Source organism: Strigops habroptila, chromosome 3, assembly GCF_004027225.2.
Source record: "Strigops habroptila isolate Jane chromosome 3, bStrHab1.2.pri, whole genome shotgun sequence".
NCBI classification, from domain to species: Eukaryota; Metazoa; Chordata; class Aves; order Psittaciformes; family Psittacidae; genus Strigops; species Strigops habroptila.
In genome coordinates, this window is record NC_044279.2 from 22162139 (window position 1) to 22179631 (window position 17493).

A 17493-nucleotide genomic window follows, 5' to 3' on the forward strand; every position below is an offset into this window, starting at 1 on the left:
TGAATTATGGACAAAAAAAAATCAGTGACACCAAGGCAAGTAAACACTCAAGTGAAACCTTTAGATATTAGTAGTCACAGGGAGAAAATATTTTTGTAATGTACATAATTTTAAGTTGAGTTTTGACCAGTTATACTACAGTTTAATTAATTTCTTTTTCTAAAAGATCAAAGAGAAAATTAATGAAAAAAATATTTTTATTAGTGTGTATGTTTTGGTCAATTGACCACTTGGAACAATTCAGTATAAATTCATACAAGTCAAGGGAAGAACCATCAGTGATTTATCCTACTGTCATTGAACTTACTCTGACTTAAGGAATGGACTCAGCAAACATTTCTAGATAAGGCTAATACTTGAGTAAAACCATTGTAAGATTTCTGTTCACAAATTGCAATTGAAATGCATGCTAAGGGATGAAGGGACCTGTTTGATTATTTGTTTTTCTTTTTGTCTTTCCATTTTAGCTGCTTCCTTGCTTATTACATTGTTCCCATTAGTATAATATATTGGTTGTGTTTGCACAGCTTTTCCTGCCAACGGCTGCCCTGCAGTTGTATGGCCATTGGGGTAACCAGCTGTTACTTTTTTAAGCCTCCATCATTTTGTATGACAGAGTAACTTAGTTATGGCCTGCTTGAAGATGATAAATAAAATTATCTTCTGAACAAGTGTACTTCACTTAATATTTGTCTCTATCAGGTGCTTGAACTCTGACACTTAAACCATATGCACTAATAAAGACATTTTAAAACTAGACCTAGTTGCAAGTTAATTACTACAGAATTCAAATTTGTTTTACAGTATTTATAGAGCACAGTTGTCTCTCTAGCTCAGGTATAATGCATATTTAAAAGATTTCAGAAAACAGAAACTAAAACGCAGTTAATAGCTTAATAAACCAGTAATTGAGGTTAAGCTTTTCCTATGTTTTGTGAATGTAGAAAACAGATCTTCAGTCAGTATTAGTCATTTTCAAAAGACAGGATTGTAGTACTCTATACATTTCCAATCTGAACAAGAAAAAAAAGATTGCTTTCTACTGAGCAATATATTCAAGTTACAAGAACTTGTCATTCAGCAACAATGGTCTCTCCGTGTTATAGCAAACCATTTTGTTTTTATTTTAAACCTGGAATATGAATTAGATCTAAGACATACTTTTTTATTTTTCCTGGTAACAACTTTCCTTAGGTCTCTGTAAGGCAGTTTTCTTTCTTTCCCTTTTTCATCACTAGACAATTATGCATATGAAAGTGACAATTTTGGGGTTGCCAACTGGCTCCTTGGGTTTTAAGTGTTCCAAAATGTCAGCTCCCATATGCCAGTCTACACAAATTTATTTTGAATAGTTGTCCACCTGCCACATTTGCTAGTTGTTTTACCCTTAGGGTGAATATAATCTGCATTCAAAGTAGATGCCTGAAGACTGAATTAATAATGAATAACCTATATAAAATAATTTTTTCTAAAAATTATGAAAGTTAAAAAATTAAAATATTCTCTAAATTGTGCTGCATCTTATCTAGATGAATAGATCTAAGTTGTGCAAATCAGAGTGCATTTGAACAAAGACAATTTTAATTTTCTAAAAGTATTTGAAAGGAATATGAAAGTGATTTAAAGACTGAACTACAACTCTGGTAGAAAATTTTTGGAAATTTTATAATAAGGAATATTATTTTTTATTAAATAAAATTGGAAATAAGGTTGAAATTCCCCATTGTACAGAATACCCAGCTGTTGGCCAATAAATATGATCTTTTTTTACTAGGAAAAGGCTACAGGTTTTCTATTGGCCTATCAGTGTGGTCTTTCGGGATATGTTTTGGGTTGTGTCCTGAGTTTGTGTTAGCTGTGATAACAATTGTGCAGAAGTAAGGACAGTTAATGGATGGAGGTAGACTGTAGATGGGAACTCAATTTTTAAAAAGAGCAAATAAGCACACAGTGTTAGAAAATGTGTAAAAGTAAGTTCAGCTGGATACAAGGCTAATGAGGAGGGAACACTGGCCGTCAACATCATGCAGCTTCTGCTGGTGAAGGACTTGAGATGCTGCCAATTCAACATAACCTCCCCTTCCCTCTGTTGTTCTTGCAGAGGGCTTAGTCTGTTGTCCTTAGGAACTAGAGGAGCATAGACCGGATGTGTTTCACTGAAGAAAAGGGGTTAATACTCAGAAGTTCATGTATAAGAGCTTTAGCTACATTAACGATATTTTCCTGTAATAATTAAATAATCTGAATAATAAAAGCTGGTATCATTGTAACTGGATTAATCATAATATTTGCTATAGTTTTGGTTAAGCTGTTAAGATTTTAATTAGACTAACAATATTCTTTGCTTGGCATTTTGCCCATAAGAAGATCTGAAGTGTAACACAATATACCTTAAAAATCCTACTTCTGCATTATGTTGAAGTTTCAATTAATTTATAATGTAAGAACTTCTTTTAAATAATCTCCTTCCTCTGGTTTTCCATGCAGTACAGACTTTTTCCAATACAATTATTTAACATTGACTTTTTTTTTTTACTGGTATTTGGAGATTTCTTAGCTTAATTTTACAAATTGTGAGTACCTAGTTTCTTCTTGAGCTTTTGGAGTTCAATACTCCTGAGTATCAGGACTGACATACACATTACAACAAACTCAGAGATTGGCCTTTGGTCAACGACTGAGTACTTTTCACGTTTTTCATCCGCTGGTATCCCCAGGTCCTTCTGTGCAGGTCTGCTCTCAGTTCATGCCCTGGTCATGCTCTATCTAAAATAGTAACTGTACAATGTCAAGAATATTTACAGGCCATGAAGACAGTTGTCACAGTCTTGCTAGGTTTATAATATTAAAATCTCTTAATTTCTCAGCAAAAGCAGTGTGGGTATATCAACATTACATAGTGGGAATCATCCCAAAATGTGGGCAGATTCCTAGGAATGCAGGTATATACACTTTTCACCAAGGCTACAAGCTTTTAATGCTCCTCTTGCATCCAAGTGTTAATGAATGTTCATACTTTCTAAAGCTGGCACACATTTAACTTGAAATCAGTTATTAGATCTTTCCTTTCTCTTAAAGTTTTTGAAAGCAACTGAAAAAGTGCGGATAAAAATAAAGAGGATTCAGTTTCTCAATTTTCTCTGCAATGTTCAGAATTACAGGCTACATTTACTGCTTTAAATAATAACTTAACAAATGTACTTTACTTTCATGTTTATGAGAAGGTTTTGACTTTCTCTCAAAGCTTCATTTTAATTGGTAGTTTGGCAAAGAATGTTTTTAAAAGATTAAAAAATATATATGTTAAGTAGTTTCCCATGTTTTCTTCCTGAACAAATGTTCGAAGAACTTATTCCACGAAGTTTATCTTATATGGCAAGTTACCATGCTATATGAGCAAAACAAGGACTGACTTGAACCTGTAGTCATTTTCTTGAAGAAAAGATGAATTTTCTTCCCAAAGGTCCAGACAGAAAAGTATATTGTGCACTGAAAGCAATAAAAATCTGTAGGTACTATCTTATGGGGAAGAAAGTTCTGAAGAAAAGCACGGATCTTTGTTAGCTGTTGGCACCTTGCCAGCATTGTTACCTCCCTGTTTATACTCTCCTGGTTTCAAATACATTCGCCTGCAGCCAGACTTTTCCATGATAACTTTTGGTGTAGAATCCATTGCATGGCATTTCTTTCACAGTCACAGTGAACACAACTGTAAAACATGTTGTCATCCAGTCAACTATCAAGCACCAATCCATGAAGAGGCAATTGTAGGATATGGCATGTGCATGACATTAAAAGAAGAAAAGGACTGCCTTTTTCTAAGCCACCTAGATTCTGCAGCAGCGGGAGGATGGCTATGAATGATTTCAGTGGGGTTTTGAGACTAAAAAGACTTGTGCTTTTTCCACCGCAAACAGAGAGGCCTGCATCAAAAGCAGCGTGACCAGCAGGTCAAAGGAGGTGATCCTGCCCCTCTACTCTGCTCTCATGGGACCCCACTTGGAGTACTGTGTACAGTTCTGGTGTCCTCAACATAAGAAGGACATGGAGCTGTTGGAGAAAGTCCAGAGGAGGGCCAGGAGGATGATCAGGGTGCTGGAGCACCTCCTGTATGAAGGCAGGCTGAGCAAGTTGGGGCTGTTCAGCCTGGAGAAGAGAAGGCTGCGTGGAGACCTCATAATAGCCTTCCAGTATCTGAAGGGGGCCTACAGGGATTCTGAAGAGGGACTCATCATCAGGGACTGTAGCGATAGGACAAGGGGTAGTGGGTCCAAACTTAAACAGGGGAAGTTCAGGATAGATATTAGGAAAAAATCTTTACTGTGAGTGTGGTGAGGCACTGGAATGGGTTGCCCAAGGAAGTGGTAAATTCTCCATCTCTTGGGAGTGTTCAAGGCCAGATGGGACAAAGCCTTGGGCAACACGGTTTAGTGTGAGGTGTCCCTGCCCATAGCAAGGGGGTTGGAACTAGATGATCTTAAGGTCCTTTTCATCTCCAACCATTCTATGAGTCTATGATTCTATGATTTTGCTGCCTTTCCCAATCTGTGAGATGCCTGTCGATAAATGTCTTTATTTTATGATATATCATTTATCCTCTGGCTATAAATGATCCAGTAAAGGCTTTCAACAGCTGGGAGTGAAGGCGAGAGTAGATGGAGAGAATAAGAGCAAAAAACTCTTGTGGGAAACAAAGCTGGATGCAGTTCTGGCCTTAAAAAATGAAACTGGCTGAAGGAGCTGAGAAGATTCACATAAGAGACGAAGTATTTGGTAACAAGGATAAGGTTAAAATTAAATCATAATTTAATCTTCTGCTCTTTTACGGGCAGTGTGGGACATCTGCACACTGGGCAGTGTGCACATCAAGAGTGGCTATCTATGTATATCTGTCTCAGCAACATGGTTCAGGCTCCAGTTTTTGATACCAAGACTGTTCCTTTAGCCTGCAGAGAAAGGCACTTCTAAAGGGCAAAATGTATAGAATTAGCCAATGAGAGATATTAGACCAACTGCATATTTTTAAATATCCACTTCTCTTTGGAATGAAAGTAGCTGAGTTGGATCTGCACTAGGTACCCCAAAAGCTTGAGATGTGTCAAGATTTCCCTCTGTGATTTATCACTTTGCTACCTGCTGGACTTGTTCATCTTCCATGTTACAACTACTAGCAGTTAGAGAACTTGCACCAAAGTGGAAAACTTGGATTCAATTAGTTCAAGAAATCACAATAGCCATATTTCCCACCTATCCAGGACATACTGCTAAAACCAGATTAGGGAACAGGCTGGATGAGAGGTACCCTCCTTTTGACCTATTAAAACTGAGTAGAAAGGAAAAATAAACAGAATGAGGAAACCAGCAATTCTGTGGAGAACCTGAATATAATCTTCAGTGTGAAAGCAGGGGAGGACTCAAACCAAGGAAGTAATCTGAACAAAAGTTATGACATTACCACTATATTTTTTTCTCTCTACTGAAAGTGGTTGCTTTGTGTTGAACTCAGTGCATGCTGCATGCATGACATTGCCTCTGCAAGCACCAAACTGATGGGACTCTACTGGGGACCTGGGGGCTATTTTATTTCTGAGCAGTGAAGCCTAGCTGAGAGGTAGTCATTCAGCTACCTGCACTGGGACAATTTGGTGTACACATCTGCTTTGGTGCTTTTCAGGTTGCCAAGGAGGCAATTCAGTTTCAAGTACTTCCAAACTGAAGAAGTGATCAGAGTATCTCTGTTTTTCTAAAATATCCTTTTTTTGGTGCCCTGATATTTCCCATTTCAGATTTTAACTTTCAAAGTAGAAAAGAGATATATAGTCCTAGAATCAATGGTAGAAGATAGAAAAAGAAGTTCTGTATCAGTTCTAGTGTGGGGTTAGGGTGGGAGATGGAAAGAGGAAGATATTTAGGCCTCAAGTTTTTCCCATATTATAAAGATACCTTTTTTTCTTGTGTTACCATGATTTTAGTTTCCTGTCTTATATCTTCTGACTGTCAAGAACAAGGAGAATAGATATAGTAGTCTTTGTTGCATCTGTGAAAGGCATTATTGGACAAAAAGTTTGTAGTTCAGAAGGGATTCTAGTGTGAGGAGTGCTGAAATTCATTTCTGTGTAACTATGAATCATTGTGAGAAAGGGACCTTTATTCTCTCTAACTTAGAGTGAGCTACCACTGTGAGACACATGAAAAATTATTCAGACCTCATATCTTATTAAACTGAACTACTTTTGTTGCTCCTTGATTTTTAGAGCAGCTAATTCTGTAAAAGTTACAGGTAGTTATGTAGTGTAATAAAAGTACCCAGAATGCACAGCCATAAAACATCATTGTCCTCTTCTCTAGTATAAAACTAGGTAACAGTCAGACAAATGTCAAACCAAGTGTGCAGCATCCTGTTTGCTAGACTTTCGCTTCATCAGGCTGCAAGAAGGGGGATTCCAAAGATGGGAAAGATTAGATGCAGGGCACATTCCTGTCCGATACACAGACTCTCAGCCTACAAATGGCCATTTAAAAAGTAGGGGCTGTTGCAATAGGATAAGGTGTAATAGTTTTAAGCAAAAAGAGAGGAAGTTCAGACTAGATATAAGGAAGAAGTTTTTTATGATGAGGGTGGTGAAAAAATGGAGCAGGTTACCCAGAGAGGTGGTAGATGTCCCATTCCTGGAAACACTCAAGGTCAGGTTGGATGGGGCTCTGGGCAACCTGATCTAGTTGAAGATGTCCCTGCTCATTGCAGGGGGGTTGGACTAGATGACCTTTAAAAGTCTCTTCCAACCCAAAATATTCTATAATTCTAATAGAAAAAGGAATCGGGCCCAGGCTGTCATTGACAACTCTTCTCCGAGTATGTCATTGCATTAGTGTGTGGAGACAGACTGATGTACACATCATACACAATGTGTATATATATGTTCAAAGCCTTCCTTTCAAAGTCTATCAAGTTTCTCAAAGTCCTTCTTTCTCATTAGGTTAATTAAAGAACAAATAGTAAGGGTGATCCATGAAAAAGAGGATCCATGAGGCCAGAGCTCTCTAAAGACTATATTTCACTATTTGAAAGCTGTTCTCCCAGGAATTTTCCAACCCACTCTCTTTTCATGTTTCAATAATTATAAGGGCTGGTTCAAACCCACAACAACCATTACAAATAAATCTCACTACATATGAACCATAATCTGCAACATGAAACTATCTGTGTGCTGGTCATTTCGGTCAAATCCACAGAAAATACATTAGATGTAATGATATAGCCCAGGCAAAATACCTGCACTAAGTGCATTGAAATCTATGGACTCTCACTATTTCAGTGAATGCATGATCAAATTTAGAGTCAATTCACTTATGAAGCTTACTTGAATGTAAACCTTAAGGCAGACATTTCTCTTTAGCATTTCTAAGAGTTTGGTACTGTGGAACTTCTTATCTCAAAAAAAGTCACTGAGAAGTTTGGAGGTTTGCATTAAAAGTGTTTGTGCATAATGTAGGTCAAGCTCTGCTTTCAGGCACACCACTGTCATTTTGGAGATTGAAAGGAATTTAATTATTTCACTAGTGTGAGAAAAGGCTGTATTGTGTATATTTCCTCATGTATTATCTTGATGTATTATTGAAATGAAAGAAAGTGTTGCTCCTAGTACTTTCCTCAGCACAATAGGAAGACAATCCTGATTGTCTTTTCAGTCTGGTGTTGTCCCTGAAAGCAGGTTCAGCTTATTAAAAATTTTGAAGCACTATCAATCTTTTCTTAAAGAGTATATTGGGCTATCCTTCATTTTATGGTAATATGTGGCAGTTTTCTGTACAATTATACAGATTCTTTGCAAGGTGGTTCAGAGTGAAAGTCCATGCTTTCAAAATACGTTTGTCACATTTCTCACCTAACATTGCTTTAAGTGATAGCACAGTTTATTTGTGATCTCTAAGGAGAAAGCATCAAATGGAAAAACGTTGTAAATTGGAAGACGTAAAAAATTGTTCAACCTTAATAATGACTGCACACCACTTTTTTATATCTCTACTTTTCTGCCAAGGGTCAAGTTACCCAAAGGCACTTAAAACAGATGATTTGAAGCTCACATTGCAGACAGACTTATTATGCCTTATCTCCAGGTTAATGAGGTACCACTGGCCTGTGTTTGAAGTCATGGCTGACAACAGCGTCAGTGAATCCTCTGCCAAGGTGACAAGCAGGTTTTACTTCAGTATCTTTTTCAGTATAATGATGATTACTGAGATTTCCTACTTAGTTTAAGAAAACACATAGAACTGTAAAATAAAATTGACGTCTCATAAAATATCTAATAAAATGTAATTTCCTAAGAAAAATAAATGTTGAGCAGAGCTACAGTTAGTATTTCTAATACACTATCTGAATACTTCTTCAAACAGAAATTTCTCTGTGCTGTTCTTACGGAGTAGTCATTGTAATTTTCTTTTATGGGACTATGGAAGACCAGAGTAACTTTCTTTTTTAGGTGATAACAAAGAATAGACGGGCACACTCAGAAACATCAGATTTTTTCCTTTGTATCTATAGGAGACTGAGGTCCTTTGTGATATGATTTCATGGTTCCCCGATTTTCTGATTTATTAGTTAGGACTGTGACATGTTTACTATGTGCCAAAAAAGCATTGTGACTAGAATTCAACAGCAAGGTGGAAATGTTAAAAACAATGACGTGCACACCCAAAACTCAGGAATATTTAAGCTCCACTTTCTGTGGAGAAACTAATTTTTTTTTCTTTTTTTTTTTTCCTCAACCTCAAAACTCAAGGAGTGTATCAAAGGTTTCATTAGATTCTGCATTATGCCTGCTGCCAGTTGAGCCATGCTGCACACACTACTGAATCACCACGTGGCATATTGTTCTAGGGGGTTCTGTGTATTAAAGTAGATAATACAAGACTAATTCTATTGTCACTTCTCTTTTCCTGTACAGACATATTTGTTTCTTTTCTGAAAATGTGGTTGCTACTGCATCTCAATTACTTTTATGAGAATGAAATTTAATAAATATTTTGTTGTTTCTATTGTTTAGTTTTAACCAACATGAAACAGCCATTCTTGTCTATAATTAAAGGCAACCTAAGTCAAGGGTCTTTCTGATGTATGTACAGAAAAGAAAGAGTGTTATTGGTTCCCTTTCCACCTAGTATTTTAAGTTAATTGCTTTGGTTTTCTTCTTATATTAAGTAAATATAACAATGATTTTTATGTTGTTGTTTCTTTCCTTCCCCAGATGTACATCCAGACAACAACACTTACTGTCTCCATGAGTTTAAGTGCTTCTGTGTCTCTGGGCATGCTCTATATGCCCAAGGTTTATATTATCATTTTTCATCCAGAGCAGAATGTTCAAAAACGGAAGCGGAGCTTCAAGGCTGTAGTGACAGCTGCCACAATGCAAAGCAAACTGACCCAAAAAGGAAATGACAGACCAAATGGAGAGGTCAAAACTGAACTGTGTGAAAGTCTTGAAACCAACAGTAAGTCATCTGTAGACTTTCCCATGGTCAAGAGTGGCAGCACATCGTAATAGATGTACGTTCACAAGAATGCACTTTCTCTAAATAATAAACTTTATTCTTTTTGTTGCTTGTTCTGCATGAGCCCAGAGATGTGTCAGAATTCATGTACTGCTGAATGCAGGAACGCCTAGAGTTGTTTCAAACAAATTTTTCACAGAAGGCTAGTAAAAAGGAAAAACAAAAAAGCACAAGCTGATTTTTGAAAGCCACATATTTTTAAAATTGTCTGGTTTAGCTAGTGCTAATTTGATGTGTTGTGCATTGCTGTGCCAATTGTAGCATATCCTCACAGTTCACAAGGTGTATTTATGGTCATCATTGTACATCCAAAACTCAAAGGCTGTTGAAAAAAAGTATAATGAAAACAGCTAACATAGGCTTTATTTTGCAGTTAGGTATGAAAGTGAAAATAATGCTTTTTGCACTTCCACCTTATATTTGTTGTCTTGTTCATTTATCACAACTCATGATTACTAACACTTCCCAGAACACTTCCCATAACGCTGCCCATCCAGGCCTTTGTTGTAGTCTTATTCATCTTGGTAGAAAATCATGGTAATTCATATACAACTTAATCATTACATGTTCTGATATGTCATGGGTTAGTAATAGAAAAAAATTCTTTCCCATCTCAGAAAAGTTCTTGAATCTTGCCACATCTCTAAATTGCTCTGGTATAGAAGAGGTTATAGCTTCAATTTCACCACATGACATAGAGTCTTATAACCTGGACTTCACATTAGTAACCAAATATGAGTACAGCTGGTAACTTTGCCCCCAGAGCTTAGTAGTAATGGAGAAACCATCACTGCTCCAATATTGGAGTAGTAAAGGTTTCTATTTAAGAGTTAGAGGTTGCATGGGACAGAGAGCAGCTGTACAGTTAAAGACTATTTTCTCAGTCATTTTACTGCAAATGGGGGGGGTGGGGTTAAATTTTTATTTCTTTTTGGTGCTGTTGACAGGAGATTGAATAGTACCATTTTGCTTAAGCACATTGAGACAAGTCAGTACCAAGTTTGCAGAAAAATATTGTACTTACTTCAGGAAAATGTAGCCCCCTGCTGAATTCAATCAGAGTTTGCCAGATTGAAGACTATATAAAAATGGTCCATAAATTTACCATATTATAGTTGTTGATGGATGGAGGATACTGAGTACAAACCTATTCACTTGAAAAATCCTTCAAAATGTGTAAATCTGCTAGACTGGGCTATGGGTTTATACAGCTTCAGATTTTGACATATAACAAAGGAAAAAAAAGATAAAGGCAATGAAATTCTTGTGGATCAAATAATAGCAGGCAAGTAAACTAAAATAACTAAATAATTTCTCAAATCTTCAGAAAGAAGATTTCTTTCAAAAGAAAATTCAGAAGGGAAGGAGAGGTGGATTTTGCCGAGTTTGCAAAATTGTAAACTTCTGAGGAAAGGTCAAAGGAGGCATTCCACAGTAGAGTGAGAAAGAGTGTTAATAAGAAAGTCTTGGGTATCTGATGTTTATCTGCTGAACCTAATTAAGAAATGCTGTGTTTGGTATTCCTTAAAGTATGATTATACATAATTCATGGAAACAGCTGCTATTGGAAGCAAGTCTGCTTCTCTAGTAGTGTGATGTATGCAGGGTAATGCTTATTTACTGTTCTCTAAACCCGATTTTAACAATAGCACATCTATATAACTCTGAGCTCACTAGGAGTATATCCTGACTAGGCTTTGATCCAGGCATCATAATGCTTCATAGGCAAAAATCAGAGTCATTTGCACTCCAGAGAGCTGTCTCTGGGTAATTGAGCTCTTGGCCTCAAGATGGGTTTCTCACTTCTCCAGAATTGTTCTGTATCATTTGGATTTGATCAGGTTGCCTCTTTCCTGCCAAAATAGTTATTGTCAAAACTTTTGGAGGTTCCTGTGAATTATCAGTGCACAATGCCACATAAGTCCTTTTTACTAGGTCAGTAGTAACAACCTCTTGACATTGCAAAATTTCTTATTGTGCTGAATCCATGTGGGGTAGATCTTTCTTTTCAGTGATAGTATATGAAGCTTTATATATGATTGCAAAAATCAGGCTATTTCTAGTATACCAGAAGTGGGTATAAAGTGTTTCCCACCATTTTCCAAGCACAAATACTGGTAGTGATACTAATGCTCATAACTAGGTAAGAAATAAGATGAGACAGCTCATCAAGGTAATTCCTTTTGTTTCCCATCCAGAGACAACTTGGGTTTGTCTAATTTGTCCTGTTCCATGTAACAGACTTTATTCCATGTTGTTCCCCACATGAATATAGTCATGGGAGGGTTGTGGGGGGGTGTTCATGGAAATACATTCATATTCAGTGGAAAACAAATCATATGTGAGAAACAGGATGAAAAAAAATATCCAGATGAAATTACAGAAGCCATAACAATGACAAATACTTCAAATGCATATAGGTCAGATCACAATAATCATTCTAAATAGCTTTAGATACTCTTTTATTTTATTCTTTTTCTTTTTGTCTCATTTCAAAAGCAATGTACTAACTGGAGCTAGAAAAGAGTGTTCATTCCCAGAAATATTGAGCCAAGTCTGTTACTTTTTCTGGCCATCTATGCTTGCCAAATGTGGCTCATGTTAGTGCTATGAAATGCTAACAGTCTTAAAGAGCAGGACACCAGCTGCTGAAGCTTTCAGATCCCCCAACAGGAATTGTAGGCTTATTACAGTGAACAATAAATACACTTGCAATATTTACCAAGTAAAAAAACATTGTTTGGAGATAAGATCAGGTTTTAACTGCTATCTACTCTGGCTTCCTGTGCTGTCATTTTTTAAAGTAACAACACTCAGAACTCAGTAGGATATTTTTTGTTTCTTGACCAATCCTAGATTAAGTCTGTCAAAACTATTAAGTCTCAGATATACTATGATGTTACAGCACATTAACAAATTATTCTAAACCAGCTGAGGTGTAGTAACTACTTATTTTTGTATTTTGAGCTTCTTGCAAGTGTCCTCACATAATTGATCTTACTGAATTGTGATAAATCTGATATGTTACATCGCTATGGGCTAAAATCATACGCATGCAAATCATGGAACTCAGCTGATACAGGGTATCAGCTTAACCTGATCATGTAGCTGAGCCTATTTTCTGGGCAAGGATAAAAATATGCTCTGCTCCTTCTGTTTGCAGATGTGCATATATCTGTTATTTCTTAGCTGGGAACTAAATAACTTTATGCTCTAAGGAACATGGTGCCATTTCAGCAGTCCTGCATTATTTTCAGAAGGAACTTAACTGGCCAAAGGAAAGATAGAATCTTCTCAGAAATGCAGCTGTGGGAGCACAGGAAAGTTCAGATGGGAGGAGTACATCCCATCTGAAAGATCTGAAAGATGTAAATGAGGCTATATTTGCCTCAAGTGTCCCAGTACATGCAAATAAAGCTGTTTCATGTTGGTGCTCGAATACTATAATAGATAATGTGAAAAACTTGATGTGCCAAAAACAATCCTTTCGTTAGTCAGCTTTTCCAGACGCAAAGTACTGGAGATACCTGTGCAAGCGGGTGTAAAAAATATTACATTTTGCAGCTTCCTTTCGGTTATTCATTTTTATATATACATTCCTCAGTAACAAATATTATAGTGATATGTAAATTATAATGGTCTGGCCATGTTGTGTCTTACAAAATGTCAAATGCAGTATTAGAATCAAATTGCCCCATAACACGAAGAAAACATTAAGAGAAACCAAGCAGCAAACTTAGTTATTTATACTACATGCTATCATTTTGCAGCAATTTTAGTGATCTTTGATTTAGTTTAGTCTTTGGTGTAGGAGAGAGAAACTGTCATTTCTTGATTTCTGTAGTATGTTCTTCTCAAATCGTTGGGCTGGATTTAGGAGTTAGCATGAAGAATCCTTTTCCTGCCTATCTATCTATCTATCTCAGCTGTTCCCACCAGATTCTATATAGAAAAAGGAAATTAAAGGAAGGAAAGAAGGTATGGGAATAGAATTAAGATCTTGGAATCTATAGACCAGATAACTTTTGTGCCATCACATTTTTTTCATCCTGCCAGCTGCAGTCTAAGCTGCCATAAGCAGAACATGTCTGTAGCAGACGGACTTTATAGTTGGGAAGCCAAATTCCTTTTTATGCAGTGTGACATAGACCTTATTATAGATACAAAAATGTGACTTATTCCCCAGCAGTCTGATTTGCCATATACCCAACTGATTTAAAATTAGAGAGCTGTGAAACCTAATATCACCACTTCCCTCTTCTCACCACTACATTAACACAACAATGGAAACTTGGACCATATTTTTTACAGCAAAGGGATAAGATATAAGGGCTAGAAGGTGACACAAAATTTCACATAAGATTCACAGTTAGTCACTTTTACAATAGTAAAGGTGTTTGTTTAATTTTTTCAACATATTGCCTCATTCTGAACAGGGTTATCAGCTTTGTTCAAAGGAAAATATGATCAGCTGACCATCAGCATAAGGAGACCATAATAGCATGGCAGCTCTAAAATACAGCCCAGGCTTTCATAAGCATTTCTTCTGGGTCACTTCTTTTATGTAGATGCTTTGTGTCTGAATGCTCTCCAAAGAATATGCGCTGTAGGCACTAGCTATCCATTTTTTGCTAATTTGAAGAAATGTTTCCCTGTTAGGCTTTGCTCCTTTCAAAGAGCATAAGCCTCCTTCTGGATGGACAACCCCCCACTATCTTCAAAGTTTTCTTTACCCAGAAGAAAGAGAAAAATCCAAGCTTCAAATTGAAAAATATCTACAGAGAAATCAGCCAAAATAATACCAGACAAATAATATGCTGAAATTCTGTTATGGGTATACTAAAACCACACATCATTGTTCCTCTCTGTTGACCTCTGCTTCCCCCAGCCATAAACAAAATAAGTTATCAACAAGAACACAGAACTTGAGATCCAATTTACTCACTGCTTACGTGCATGCTTGAACTTTCTTACCTTATTCCATGAACATGGGCCATATTATTAGGAAATATAGTGGGATGCTGTGCGAACTCAAATGCTAAATATGGGGTTTTTTTTCCTCCTCTCTTGATTCTAAAAATCCTGAACTTTGTTTTTTGTTGTTGTTTGTTTTTGGTTTTTTGATTTACAGCCTCCTCTACCAAGACAACTTATGTCAGTTACAGCAATCAGGCAAACTGAGCAGGGATGAAATTCACTGGAAGACCTGCAGGATGGAATCTTGCAAACATAGACTTAACCACCACCAAAATTCAGTCTTGGAAATATCAGTAGACTACATTGAAATCAATAGTCAGTCTCCTACAGGCCAAGGATTAAACAAGAGGCAAAAGGCAAAAAGAGACAGGGGAAGGAAAGTCCAGTTTTATAACATAGAGACAGAGTGTCAAGCTTCTGAACTGTTCACTCACAAAAGGAAGCAAATCACAAAAGGAAAACAAATGTTAGCTTATGAAAAAAAATACTGTTGAAATAAATCATGTCTGATGTTATATTTGTAAGTACTTTTTTGTGATTGTGACAATTTCCTTTCCTGTCCGACATGGTTCAACTCGTAAAAGAAGATGAGTTTGTTTCTTGTGACAGCTGACTGAATTAAGTCCTGGGTTATGCTAAAATAAATGCAATGGTCAACGCATGCTAATTTTTATACAAAATAATTTATTTATAATAATAAAGGAATGTTTTGCAAATGTTGAGACTTGTTTTGTTGCAGTTTTAAGGAAAAAAATTCCTTACACTGTTGTCTATTGTTTGTTTAGAATGTGCAGTAAAGGTGAGTGTTCAAATAAAATAATAATCATGACATCAGAAGAATGCAGTGTAAACTCTAAGCATGTGTGTGTGTGTATGTGTGCACATGTGCGTGTATGTACGTGCATGCCTGCATGCATGTGTGTGTGTGTACTATGCAGTGTGTGAATTTATTTGTTCAAAGCTTTGTGACTATTTTTTCTAATGGAAGGATTTTTTTCTCCCTTTTCACCCTCAAAGTAAGCACATTTTATATGTTTGTAAAGTGAAGGAGTCCTGATGGTAATTATTTTGTATGCTTGTACTATATTTTTGAACCTCCACTAATAATTTTGATCCTTTTCATTTCTGGAACTTACAGCTTGTAAGACTTTATGACAGCTGGACTGGATTAAGCTGAAAGTCTATTCAGCCTAGTATCCTGTCTCTGACAGGGGAATGTAGCAGATGCTTATCTCAATAAAGGTGACTTTGAAATAACAGGAGACAAATCAGTGGAAATTTAGAAAGCAGTAACCTAGTGGATATATGTACTATTGCCTTCGAAACACAAAAATCAAAGAAATAAATGTCCATCTACAATCTTCACATCTTCTAACTCCCATGTCAAATGATTGTGTGTGTGTTAGAAATGATTATGCAAAGAGAGAGAGAAAATCATGTAGACATCTATCATGCTAATAAACGCCTCCAAAGTAGTTTAAAAGAGTTAGGGGCTTTCCACTTTGTTACTATACCTGTGATGTTCTTTAAGACTGTTTTGTCCCATACACTACTTACCATTCATCGAGTCAATGAGGCTTCAAAATCAGTTGGTTATTAAATGTTATGTCTCCTGAATTAGCCTTACAGCTCCTTCGTTAAAGGAGCTGTATTTTTACAACATATCTTAATGAAGCTGTGGTGTGTTACATGAATGAAAGTTGAAGTATCTGAAACTGAATCTCTTTCTGTTACAATGTCAATATTTAAACTCCAGCATAGTCATCAAACTGCATGACAATGCATTTCTTTTTTCAAAATATTTCAAAATGTAGGGGTTTTTCCCCAGCATTTAAATGCCTGAATTATTAACTGATGATTGCTTTGGTATAGCGTAGTATTGTGTGTTTGTACATGTGATATATTGTGTGAAAGTTCCTTTTTCGACTATGCCACAAGCACATCAATCCCATACCTATAAACCAGTATATACTAAATCTAAGCATATGAGCAAAGCAAAAAAAAAAAAAAAAAAGTTGTTTTAGTTCAGTCTTGTTACCTAATATCTCATCAAATTGAAGTATTTTTGTGAAAATGGTTTGATTAGATCAATGTTTTAACAACACAAACTTCCATATATAGAACGTATTTCCTAAAAGAGAAAGAGGAAGAATCTGTTTTATTTGAAAACCAATGTTTTGGCACAGTTTCTTTTAAGAAACCTTTGAAAAGTTCCACTTTCAATCCACAAAAAAAAAAAAAAAAAAAGTTTCAAATATTTTGTCTGCAATATCTGTATATAGCAATATAAGCATAAATGTATGCATTTGAAAAAGCAGTACATTGGAATTTCCTATAAAACACATTTCACATACACATAAACATATTTTATATGCACATAGAGATTAGTATATGATATATTAATATCTTCCAGTTTCACAGTAGTCCAAAGAAAATGTTACTCTGAACAGATTTACTGACATGAATTTACATGTTTTCGGGTTGAACAGTAGGGTAAAAATGGAATGCAAATTATTCTATGCATTTTCTATGTCATTCTGTTTGAAACATGAAGTATATTAAGCCTAAGAGTCTCACTGGTATTAATGTAACTCATCAGATAAATGAGAACACAGTACGAATTACAGTATGAACTAGGCATCTTCAAAATACAACAGAACAGTACTGGTGTACGGGTATCACTTCTATAGAGTAGTTACGTGTAGTTTATATATTTACATAGACTGGTGCATCTATATCTATCTCCTGTGATCAGAAGAACATTCTTCTTTTGTATGCCTCTAGAGCTATGAAAGAACAACACATTTTATTTCTGAATGAGATGTTGGCTTTGTTGTCTTTGGCTTAGGAGATAGCACAGACAGCAGTTCCAAAGACATTTTTTTCTAGCAACCTGATTTGTAAGTTCTGCTTCCAGGACTGTGTCTTCAGGTGACTTTGAGTCCCATTTGTGCAACAGAT

General features: G+C 36.2%; 1 protein-coding gene across 5 annotated transcripts in view; it reads left to right on the forward strand.

The window, feature by feature from the left end:
- The window catches only part of GRM8 (glutamate metabotropic receptor 8), a 358348-nt gene extending 342284 nt beyond the window's left edge, over positions 1-16064 (forward strand). For 3 of the 5 annotated variants that reach the window (XM_030480295.1, XM_030480298.1, XM_030480297.1), the window contains 2 exons: positions 9249-9495; positions 14687-16064. In XM_030480295.1, the coding sequence (XP_030336155.1) occupies positions 9249-9495; positions 14687-14736 (297 nt within the window). In that variant the 3' untranslated portion in view covers positions 14737-16064. Of the gene's footprint in view, positions 1-9248; positions 9551-14686 lie in introns of all 5 variants that reach the window. The other 2 variants (XM_030480296.1, XM_030480300.1) reach the window with 2 other exon arrangements.
- The last annotated feature ends 1429 nt before the right edge of the window (positions 16065-17493 follow it).